At 43.2% G+C, this 12,711-nt stretch overlaps 1 protein-coding gene across 1 annotated transcript in view; it reads right to left on the reverse strand.

Annotated features, from left to right (window-relative positions):
* The window catches only part of LOC110534338 (programmed cell death protein 4), a 32,683-nt gene that overhangs the window by 10,688 nt on the left and 9,284 nt on the right, over window positions 1-12,711 (reverse strand). Inside the window, exons 3-7 of the mRNA XM_036933420.1 lie at window positions 4,005-4,295; window positions 3,622-3,719; window positions 1,822-1,935; window positions 1,402-1,623; window positions 1,026-1,123 (exon numbers count right to left, since the gene is read on the reverse strand). Coding sequence (XP_036789315.1) covers window positions 1,026-1,123; window positions 1,402-1,623; window positions 1,822-1,935; window positions 3,622-3,719; window positions 4,005-4,295 — 823 coding nt within the window. The remainder of the gene's footprint in view (window positions 1-1,025; window positions 1,124-1,401; window positions 1,624-1,821; window positions 1,936-3,621; window positions 3,720-4,004; window positions 4,296-12,711) is intronic.

Consider the following 12,711-nt stretch of genomic DNA (forward strand, 5'->3'; position numbering starts at 1 on the left):
GTAACCACCGCTTTGATGTGGAGTGGGCTATTCCCCCATGTTCCTTGTTGGCCACATATCTAAGGTCAATTTCTTTGGGATAGGGGGCAGCATTTTCACTTTTGGATGAATAGCGTGCCCAGAGTGAACTGCCTCCTACTCAGTCCCAGATGCTAATATATGCATATTATTATTAGTATTGGATAGAAAACACTGAAGTTTCTAAAACTGTTTGAATGATGTCTGAGTATAACAGAACTCATATGGCAGGCAAAAACCTGAGAAAAAATCCAAATAGGAATTGGGAAATCTGAGATTTGTAGTTTTTGAACTCACCCCTATCGAATACAGTGGGATATGGGTTATTTTGCACTTCCTAAAGCTTCCACTAGATGTCAACCATCTTTAGAACTTTGTTTCAGTCTTCCCATGTGAAGGGGGGCCAGATGGGAGCGGTTTGACTAAGGGGTCTGCCTGCAGCCTCGTTCTCAGTCACGCGCTTTCACATGAGGTAGCTCTCGTTCCATTGCTTTTCTACAGACAATGGAATTCTCCGGTTGGAACATGATTTAACTTTTATGATAAAAACATCCTAAAGATTGATTCTATACTTAGTTTGACAAGTTTCTTCGCCCTGTAATATAACTTTTTTAACTTTTCGTCCAACTGGACCAGATCTCACTTTTGGATTTGTTTACCAAGCGCCCTAACAAAAGAAGCTATTGGACATAAATTATGGACATTATCGAACAAAACAAGCATTTATTGTGGAACTGAGATTCCTGCGAGTGCATTCTGATGAAGATCAAAAGGTAAGTGAATATTTATAATGCTATTTATGAATAATGCTGAATATCCAACATGGTGGATATTTCTCTGGCTGGTTTGGGCTCTGAGTGCTGTTCTCAGATTATGATTTTTCCGAAGTTAAAAAAAAATCTGACACAGCAGTTGCATTAAGGTAAACGTTTATCTAAAGTTTCATGATTAACACTTGAATTTTCATCAACATTTATAATGAGAATTGACCTCTAACCCCTGCTCACCTAGCGTGGTCGCAGTCCACCTTGCCTTTGTAGCGGTCCAGGAATGCCATAGGTAGAGCGTGGTCTGCGATGGCTCGGGCAATAAACTGTCCCAGCATCTGTAGAGTTGGAGAGAGTTAAAGGTTAAACCTACGGTATATGATCGGTTATTCTAAGTAAATAAAAAATGGGGTTGGGTTTAAGGCAGCATGACAAATTATAATTTGTCTTAAAGAAAATGTACAAAGACTGCATAACAAATGGCACCCTATTTATTCCTTATGTAGTGCACTACTTCAGACCAGAGACCCTTGGTCCCTGGTCAAAAGTAGTGTACTAAATAGGGAATAAAGTGCCATTTGTGACAAAGACAATGTATTTTCCCCCTATCCAGTACCTGTGGAGCCTCTGGCGTGTCCAGCATAAGATCGGGCAGCTCTTTGAGGATTTTGTCGAAGGCGCGGGCCATGTCGGAGTCCGAGAGCACCTTGCCGACCAGGTCACGGAGCAGCCTGGAGGTGAGCTCCCGGTGGCTGGCCTTCCCCTCTAGAGACAGGGACACTGCCAGGCTGGAGAACTCGTACTTGTGGTGGCCCAGGTTCAGCTCCTTCAGCAGCATCTGGGAGTGGAAGAGGGGGTAGGGTACACACAGAAAGAGAAACACGCACATAAAGACAGTTAACGTGAAGTAAAATGATATGTCGGAACTCTGCGTGGTAGAGACAAAACAGTAAACAAAAAATGGATGCACCATCACCTAAAGGCCTCCTCAAATAACCAACCTCTTCCTCGCTTTAGTACAACATCAAACACTTACTTGGACCTCTTTTGTGTCCCCATGCTCAAAGTACTCCCGTACGATGGGGTTGACTGTCTTCTCCAGTTCCCTCTCGTCCACCTCTGGAACAACTGTTGCGTACACAGTGTCTCCCTTCAAAATGAAACAGACATTATAGGTCAGGAATAGCCATCTAATAACATGGCCGGCCCGCTCATTAGGCAGGATTAGCCTGTAATTCTGAAATGCTACTGATGCATTTGTTAAGTCCAATGCAGCTGTTGTTATTTCAATATCAAACCATTTCTGGGTAACAATGAAGTACCTTACTGTGATTGTTTTCAATTAATGGTCAAAAATAAATAAAATGGCTTCTTAGCAAAGAGCAATTTTTCAAGCAAGAATTCTGCTAGCTCTGTCCAAGTGGTGAGGCGAAAACTAATTTACTACATAGTGACATCACCATGGAAGGCCAAAACTCCCTCCCACCAAAACAGGCAGAAATGTCAGGTGGTCTTTTCAAACAGTTTTTAAACTAAAAAAGGGCAAATTCATAATTTGTACAATTTCACAGTACTATTCCAACCTTGGGTCAAAATCTATGTAAAACACAGGAAGAAAAATCACTGACTGCACTGGGCCTTTAAGGTATATTGTAGGGGTCAATTACTGCCTTCATATTTCAGCTGAATGGTTGGGATATGGCAAACGTAACAGCAGACAGCAGTTCTGTGCCAAGTGCTGCCAACGTACTTCTAAAACTTCTAATATTAACACCCCAGTCGCTCTGGTGAAAGGTTTTTCTAAACACAAGCAGATGAGTGCCTTTGGCTGATACAAGAGAAAGCAAACTTCCTCAGTGAGCAGGGCTTCAGGAAACTAGAGCGGAGTGTGAGACCTCTATTGTTTTGACCTGCGTTGAAAAGAGGGGAAAATATCAGAGGGAGGGAGGGTTTCAGCCATTACCCAATACACTGACTCACTTTCCTGTTTTCCCCTCCCGGTTTCAGAAGTATACTTGACCTTTAAGAATAACCGCAAATGTTCAGACTGGACCAATGACCGGTTGTGGTATTGTTGGAATACTTTAAAATATTCTGCAACTCCCTTAAAGTTACCATTGATCTAACTTGATTGAATTTGATCACACCATTTAACTTCCACAGACCCAGCCGTGATTGATGAGCGATTACTTCCAGGAAGGGAGGAGGACCCATGGGTCAAACAGGATCCATGTGACCCTAACCACTCCCTTACGACACAAACCACCTAGCTAGTGGGGATCCCAGACACACTACTACTGGGATATACTGGAGAGCAGATCTGTGTGTCTCAAGAGAATGTTGCGTCCAAATGGCATCCTATTCCCTATACAGTGCACTACTTTTGACCAGGGGCAGGCCCATAGGGCTATATGCTTTTAGAGGTCAGTAGAGCTGCGCTCCAGTGTCACCAACTCTGTCCTAGTTATCTGCTGCCACAGGACAACTGCTCCAGTACTGTTTCTGAAACAGCGGCACTCAAGGCCAAACTGCAATTTGCACCGTTCTTTTTCTAGGTTCTCTTCAACATTAGCCTTGGAGGCACTTTCCCACTACACAGGATAGCAAACAAAGCCTGTGACATTCACTTTTAACTGATGTTTAAATTAAAAAATAAATTATAAGCAACAACCCTCAGACCGAAAGAACCTGGCCCATAGTAGACCCCTCATCTAAGCAACTGTTGTCGTAACAACGTGGGACAATGGTGTACAGGAGAAGAGGGGTGCGTGCAGAGGCTCTATTGTATAGGTTGGGGTTGGAGAGCGCTCATGTTGTTCACACACGTACACCTCACCTGTGCAACCTCGTCGTAGTTGGGGTCCTTGGCATCTGGTTCCTCTACCTCGTACACCATCCCGGCTGCTCCCCACACACCTTTACCCCCTGCGCCACCTAAGGACCACATCAACATCAGTGCTTGTCAGTTAGCACTATAGACACGTTTAGAATATGGGTTTTGTGAACCCAGGGAGATTACTGCTCTATGATCAGTTTACCAGACTTTAATCCTAAACAAACTGTTATGGCCCCAGACCAAAACTAGCACAAGACCACCAGGGCTTAGAGTAAATTAACCATTATTAGCATAGTTAGCATTATTAGCCTAGCACAGACCTTTCAAAGGCAGGCCCCATTTAGTCTTCCATCTCAAAGGTTATTAGAATTATTAGCACATACCTTTCTTGGGCAGGCCACGGCCCTTGCCTGTCCTGGACTTGCGGTCGTTGGGGACGGGCACCTTGCCCTTGGAGCTGTAGGAGTCGCCGTCGGCCAGCTCACCCGACAGCGACTCAGAGAGCGACTCGCTGCGGGATGACGATTTGCGCACACGCCGCTTGGCCTTGGCCTTGAGCCGTGCCTCATGGAGCGCCTTCTCCTGTGGCGTCCAGTTGCCGTTCACCTCCGCCTCGAGCGCAGCCTCGTCCTCATCGCCATAGGGATGGTCCACATCGTCGAAGGATAACACCCCTGCAATTGGATACAAGGACAGGCAGTGAGTTTAAAAGGTCCAGTATGGAGTTTAATCAATTACATGTAAATATTAATAACATTGAATCGGCAGGACTGAACCCTGGTTGGCTTAAATACATGTCTGCATTTTATATATATTTTTTATTAAACAATTTTTGTGCAGTTCTTCCAGTGGCCACAGGGGAACAAAGACAAGAATACACCTTTGACAACAGGAGGTATTCATTTGGTTGTGTAGCCTACATTCAGTGTTGCAAATTATGGAGATGGATATTCAGAAGATTTAGAGGTCTGTGGAAACATGACAACTATTTGAATGTCAACTGCCAGCACTTCTACCACAAATTACACAAGCAGAATCCCCAAGTATGAGAAACGTGTCTAGTCAGTCATGAGATAACTAAAGGATTACAGAGAGAGAGCCAGTCAGTCAAGGAAAATATTCACAACTCGATGTTCAAAAGAGACTAATTTCCCTTAGATAACGCATTCTCTCATACCTGCAACGTTATTTTGGCACCGTGGACAATGTCTAGTGTAAATTGAGACTGGTGGCTTTTTAATGGACAGGACACATGTTAACCTTTGAGAATAGCTTAAAGCTGCAGTAACTTTTTGGGCAACCTGACCAAATTCACATAGAAATGTGAGATTTAGTTTCCATGGGGGCTGCTAGCTAAATATGCTAACAAGCGCAAACTAAAATAAACAAACTGCAAAGACGAGCAATCTAACTTATAAAAAGGTATACATATGTAGGTAGGAGGCTGTCATTTTTAGTACGTTTGGAAACTTACAAGCGAATGTGAATGAGAGACATTGAACGAAGTTGACGCATGCTTGTCTGAAGGAAGAACAGTACTGGCTCTGGAGCAGCATGTGTACACACTGTCTGTGTGAACTCTGGAGTCGCTTGGCGGGACGCATAACTCCGCCTCTAGCGAAGAGACAAGATCAACTATCAATTTGGATATCACGAAATTGGGGAGAAGAGGGGGGTAATGTCATTTCTGCTCGGTCTCAAGACTATTTTTGTGCTTCAGTTGCACTTCTCCACTGAGAAAAGAGCTCCGGCTGTGTAGCTGACTTTTCTCAGGTAAAATGCAAGATAAATTTAAGCTAAACATTAGGAAATGTAGCTGGCTACATTCTTTCTAGGATAAACATTAGAAAAGAAGACCTTAAGTATATGAGCTTACTATGAAAAACTGTGGCCACCAGCCAAATAGCATTGCACTTCTGTTATCCGATGAAAATGAAGCCATTTTCTGCCGAATGTGTTGCACCAATGCATTTTTCTGTGAAGGAAAAAAGTTGCACTCCCCAGATCACTGTATTGAAGCAATTTTTTTTAAACTTAATCCACTGAAGCAAAATAAATGCAAATGTAAAGTGTTGGTCCCATGTTTCATGAAATAATAGATCACAGAAATGTTGCATATGCATGAAAATCTACTCATTTTTTGCACACTTATTTGTGTACATCCCTGTAAGTGAGCATTTCTCCTCTGCCAAGATAATCCATCCACCTGATAGGTGTGGCATCAAGAAGCTGCTGAAACTGCATGATCATTACACAGGTGCACCTTGTACTGGGACAAAAGGCCACTAAAATGTGCAGTTATCACAAACACAATGCCACAGATGTTGACTGCAGGAATGTCTACCAGAGCTGTTGCCAGATAATTTAATGTTCATTTCTCTACCATAAGCTGCTTCCAATGGCCATACAACCACAGACCATATGTATGGCTTCGAGTGGGCGAGCAGTTTGCTGATGTCAACATTGTGAACAGAGTGCCCCATGATGGCTGTGAGGTTATGGTATTGGCAGACAAGCTATGGACAACGAACACAATAGCATTTTATCAATTTGAATGCACAAAAATACTGACGAGATCCTGAGGCCAATTTTATTTTTTAAAGGTATCTGTGACCAACAAATGCACATCTATTCCAAGTCATGTGAAATTGATAGATTAGGACCAAATTAATTTATTTCAATTGACTGATTTCTTAATATGAACTAACTCAGAAAATTGACATTTTAGGCATTTAGCAGACACTCTTATCCAGAGTGACTTACACAACCAATTTTGGTAAAGTGGCTTGCTCAAGGGCACAGAGTTTTCACCTAGTCGGCTCTGCGATTTGAAGCAGTGACCTTCCGATTACTGGCCCACCTGTCAATACACAGTTGGACTCACCTACTCCCGCTTCCTCCCATCGTGTTATTGGCAAACAAACACATGACTGGCTCAACAGTAAGCTTCATAATGTAAAATAACGTGACCGGTGAAATGAAGAACGTGATCTTATCTCCTAGTTGACTGCGTGTGTTTAACGTAGCTACAAATATGATAATTTACAGAAACTTTGAACAAATAGTTTAAACTGTATTGAAAAACCATCCCGTGGTTATTTCCAAATACCCCAGTATACCGTGGCGGAGCAATTTCTGCACATTGCACCTTTTAAACCAACAACCACAAAGTGCTTCACATCAGCCATGTCAAAAATGTGCCCGTGTCTATTTGTGTGTGCTGTGGCTTAAAAAATTTTTTTTTTAAAAAGGGGTCCATCTGAAGTCAATCAATTTTGTGACTTTAAATTAATTACAAGTAACCATTGAATCTTGAATATAACCTATAAATGCCTCATGATCTTAGTTGAACTGTCCTTTCCCATCAGAATCCAAAACATGCGCTTGTTTTTCTCCAGTGTTCGTAAACAAACACTGTATAGCCTCAAAACATGATAAAAACTAGTCCTTGCATTGATAGCTCGGTCTATACATTTGAGTGGTTCCATTTCTCCAGCCCATCCCCCAGCTTTAGTCCAACAGTGGCAGGGAGATCTTTGTTGTTTAAACTGCTGATTGCTGCTTTAACAAAATGATGCAATGATATCAACTGCACGATCGAATGGGGCCCTACAGAGTTTAAGAGCTTTACTAACCAAACTGCTTAGACCCATGAAGCCAGAATCATAAAAAGTTGTCTTAATGGTCAACAGTCCAGCTTTAGACTAGGCCGTTACCTTCCTCTGTCCAGTGTCGAGCCTCCTCCCTATTTTACAATAAAGCCTTATTTTATCAGGTCAACTCAAGAATGGGGTGAACGGAGGTCAGTTCTGATCAATATTGGTCTGTTAAGCATAACCCATCAGTCCTATCTGCTTTTAAAGGGTTTGCATTCTAGTGATAAAGGACTAGCCAATGGTTTGGTCAACGATAGCGCTTCAATCTCTCCAGCTCTAACATCAACAACACGTCAGCTCAAACAGCAGAGCATGCTCAGACCCCGTGGGACGTTACCAGCTGGTGGCTGCTCACACTACATAGCTTAATAAGGTGATGTACAGAGGCTAGTCCACACGTACACAACATATGCAAACCAAAACGCACCTAATAGTCTACACCTAAGTCTCGAAACACCTTTGAGCTACAATAACAGACCAGGAGAATGAGAATTACATGCATTATGCCAATCACAGTAAGACACACTGCCTTACTATACCAGGACTACCCCAGCATAGTTGGCCAACTTCCAAATATTAAACAGTTGTGCTGCGACCCTTTTAGCAGGCACATGGTAGCCTGTGCACACAAAAGGCCTCTGCCCTTACAACACCAGGGAAACCCACTAATCCCAGTTTATTATGGACACGGACCACACAACACAAGTCACACTGACACACACACTCTCCTGCACTCACCAGCCATTCAGCCCACAGGTGCAGTAGCTAGTTAAGACTGTTAGAGGATTAATAAAAAATATAATTCCCTCATGTGTATGGAGCCAGGGAAAAGGACAAGTCCCAGTGTACAGTAAGCATCCTGTGGGAACAATAACAAATGAAGTGGAGCCCTAGTAGTGGTGGGGGCAAGCAAAGGGCATATGGGGGGATGCTGACGTGGGGGCTTTTTCTATCCTCCTTGTCGCTAATCCTCTGCATGGGTCTGACTACATATGGCAGTGTTGGGCCCAGCCAGTCAAATGACCCCTCAAGAGGAGCAGGAATTTCTAAGGGTGTAACGAATACCCCAGAGCCCTCCTACAAAGCCCACTGGAGAGCCCTAAGAGGAGGTATGGCCCTATAGATTACAGGGACAAGGAGGGTGGCCCAACCACAGAGCAGATCCAGCACTGTCTGGAGACTGGAGTGGAGCTAGCACCAGCCAAACTACTTTTACTGGCCATGAGTGCTGCGTGTGCCTAAATCCAAATTGGCACCCTGGTCCCTAGATATTGCACTACTTCTGAGCCCAGTGGGCCCGGTTTAAAAGTAGTGCACTTTGGGACAAAGCCTGTGTGCCTGCTCTCCTAGAAGGGATGTATGAGCCAGGACCCCACAGGTACGTCAATCATTCAAATGAGCTAGCAGTCAGTACATGGAACAAGTGAAGAGAATTCCTACAGGGTGTAAAAGCTGTAACAGATTGCTGTACAGTATGCACATACACAGGAAGAGTCCTCGCTCTCTGATTCTAAACACAAGCGTGGGCCAGCCTACCATTGGTCAGAACCACTCCCTGGGCCTGTAAACAACTGACCAAGTCTCTCGTCCTCCTCCAACTCCCTTCAAATAGGCACATGCCAGAGCAGTAAATTAGGGAAAGACCAATGTCAACCAGCCAAAAACAGGCCTGGCCAATTGGAAACAGGAAGAAAAGGAAGAGAGCAGAGAGGAAAATAGGGTTCTGCCAAGTCAAGCATTGCAAACCCGAAAAACAAAATGTGCTACCTAACAAGCAAAGGTAACTTTATACCTCTCTAATTAGCTAGTACTGGCCACATGCCTTTTGACATTTATAATGCAGTGATCTGTGGTCTGAGGCCATGTGGGTTGTCACTGACTGTATAGGCAACTGAACGTGCTAGAAACTAGTTTTTCTACTTCAGTGTGGTTTGTTTTACATTTTTTTTAACAATTGTCTATCATAGGCAGCTTAGCTGTATGTAGAAGTGCTTTCTGTAGCCTTAAGTGTCCAGATATGTCCTTTGAAATAAATGTTTGAATCCGTCGACTGTATTGCAATTTGTGGATTCAAAAACTATTTAAAAAAAATGTGAGTGGCAAGTTTCTGCATGGCGATGACTGATGCAAATCAGACAGGTCCATTCTGCACTCTGTATTTAATGCAGACTTCCCCACCAGCACTCAGACAATATTATTACTAGCTCATAGGCTACCCCCCCCAGTCTGAAACTCATTTTCTCTCAATCACTCCTCATAACAGTATTACAGTAACCTTAGTAAATTAACCAGAATAAAAATAAAACACTAAACAGCAGGGCAGACAGCAGATCTTCCTAAAAGCTTTGGGCTTGATCCAAGTCAGCGGGGAACTTTGCTGTCAAAAACAACCCCTTGCATTCCTGTGTTAGTAGCCAGTAGGCTACATGGGTAATCGTGAGATTAACTCCCACTATAACTGTAAACAGTATTCAGTTGGCCTGTGTGTGTGAACTTTTGAATGAAATTGGGATCTCTAACTGAAATTGTCATCGTCCCCTCCCCACAAAATGTTAAATCACATTGCAGCTGGCTCGCCTGCCCTCTCTCTACACTAATGTTGCGAGCGTGTGTTCAGTCTGTAGCGTATAGAATATCCTAGCCTACTCATTGGTGATAGGCCCTGCTTTACTGACGTTGCAAGACATTGCAAGCCAGGAAATACAGCTTTTTATTGCTGATAGATAGGCCTAGTACACGGTCCTGATTCAGTCTGTCTGGTGGCCGACCTGCCGTAGCCTAGGTGGTTAGAGCGTTGGGCCAGTAACTGAAAGGTTGCTGGATCAAATCCCGAGCTGACATGGTAAAAAAAGTAATTCTGCCCCTTTACAAGGCAGTTAACCCACTGTTCCCCGGTAGGCAGTCATTGTAAATAAGAATGTTCTTAACCGACTTGCCTAGTTAAAGATTAAAATATAAACTTAGCAAAAAAAAGTACTCACTGTCAACTGTGTTTATTTTCAGCAAACATAACATATGTGCATACAAATTTTTACAGGCTTCAACAACTGAGACAAACTGAAAATCTAAAAATCAAATCTAGAGTCGACTTTCTATTCCGCAACAAAGCCTCCTACACTCACGCCGCCAAACTTACCCTAGTAAAACTGACTATCCTACCGATCCTTGACTTCGGCGATGTCATCTACAAAATAGCTTCTCTACTCAGCAAACTGGATGCAGTTTATCACAGTGCCATCCGTTTTGTTACTAAAGCACCTTATACCACCCACCACTGCGACCTGTATGCTCTAGTCGGCTGGCCCTCGCTACATATTCGTCGCCAGACCCACAGGCTCCAGGTCATCTACAAGTCCATGCTAGGTAAAGCTCCGACTTATCTCAGTTCACTGGTCACGATGGCAACACCCACCCGTAGCACACGCTCCAGCAGGTGTATCTCACTGATCATCCCTAAAGCCAACACCTCATTTGGCCGCCTTTTGTTCCAGTTCTCTGCTGCCTGTGACTGGAACGAATTGCAAAAATCGCTGAAGTTGGAGACTTTTATCTCCCTCACCAACTTCAAACATCTGCTATTTGAGCAGCTAACCGATCGCTGCAGCTGTACATAGTCTATTGGTAAATAGCCCACCCATTTTTACCTACCTCATCCCCATACTGTTTATATTTATTTACTTTTCTGCTCTTTTGCACACCAATATCTCTACCTGTACATGACCATCTGATCATTTATCACTCCAGTGTTAATCTGCAAAATTGTAATTATTCGCCTACCTCATGCCTTTTGCACACAATGTATACTTTTTTTTCTTTCTTTTTTTCTAATGTGTTTTTGACTTGTTAATTGTTTACTCCATGTGTAACTCTGTGTTGTCTGTTCACACTGATATGCTTTATCTTGGCCAGGTCGCAGTTGCAAATGAGAACTTGTTCTCAACTAGCCTACCTGGTTAAATAAAGGTGAAATAAAAAATAATAATTTAAAAAAGCCGCTCGAATAGGGCTTCAGAACGCTATGAATCGACTCATCTTTCTACTAAATGTCTTGGTAAGTCACAGTATTTAACTAACTTTAAAGTAGTTTTTTTTAGGAAAGAGTGGTCTGCGAGCAAGCAGCTCAAGATTATTTGATTGACAGTTCTGGTCGCCTAGTGGACGGCATTCCTTTCAGAAGCAGCATTCCTTTACAGACAAGTAAAATACCCGTTCAGTGGCGCTTCGAAACTATCTCCAGAGAAGGTTTCGTGTCGTCGTTAAAAATCCAGTGTACACTTGTAGTAGCCGAGTTGCATTCAAGGGTATATGACTGCGGTAGATATAACTTCATTACCCGGCCTTAGCGGTCCTGCATGCGTAACAGGACCATTATTCTGCATTGTGAATTTACATTGGATTTTAAGATTTTTTTTCTTCAAATTTTAACAGAAAACATGTAAAAAATGTGCAGTTTAAAGGTTGAGCAAAATTTTTTATTTGTCACATCCCTAGTGTGTGTACACTGTTTACACTTAGCACTGGCTTGGATGTGGTGAGAGGCTGGGGCCTTGGGGGTCAGTGGAGCTGGGAGAATTGACCCAGATCCACAGTTGTAATAGCTGCTGTGTGTGAGGTGATAGTGGCAGTTCGGTAAGGTCACTTACAGCCAAAAAGATTGGAGTCAGCGTGGTAATGGGCTTAAAGTAGGTTTGAAAAATTCCATAAGCTTTTTCAAGATTCCGTAAACTGGTTGGAAGATTAACAGAATCAGGAAGGAATAGGCAAGAAATCCAGGAATCCTCCAACCAGGATTTCTAGAAAACCTGGGGATTTTGGTTAAGTTACCAAAGTCTTGCAACCCTAAAGACAAGGCAAGGGAGGGGGCCTTCACATGATGAAATGCAGTCCAAAACTGCCGTCCGACATGGCCGTGTTCAGTGTGGAGAATTTGCTTTCAAACCGGGTGAAAGGGGGAGATGCTACTACCTGGACCCACAGCACAAATTAATTTCTGTTGCTAAATGTATTTATTCGATGTGCCCTGTTGAACACGAACAAGCACTCTGGGGCCTGATCCGAGACAGACTTATCTGTTGCGTTTTTACAAATTGGGTTAAGGAGGGAGAGGGAGGGGTGTGGTTGGTTGATGGTTCTGTCCTGAGGGGGGGGGGGGGTCCAACTGTCAGTAAGGGGTGGACAAACAGAGGATTGTCCAGACAGACGAGTTGACTGGGCTTAAATAGGAAGATATTGGACAATTTCCAATTAGATCTATTATTGAATTAGGCTTTTTTTAAAGTTTTGTTTTGGCCTCCTTTAATTGACACATTGAGAGTAGATAATCATTGGCACTAAAAAGAGCCAATGAGGCTCAGTGTCTTTTGCTTAGACTTAAGCTGCATACCAAATAGCATAGAGTGATAGGGAATATGGTGCCATTTCGGACAGGCTATCT

This window comes from Oncorhynchus mykiss, chromosome 10, assembly GCF_013265735.2.
Source record: "Oncorhynchus mykiss isolate Arlee chromosome 10, USDA_OmykA_1.1, whole genome shotgun sequence".
NCBI classification, from domain to species: Eukaryota; Metazoa; Chordata; class Actinopteri; order Salmoniformes; family Salmonidae; genus Oncorhynchus; species Oncorhynchus mykiss.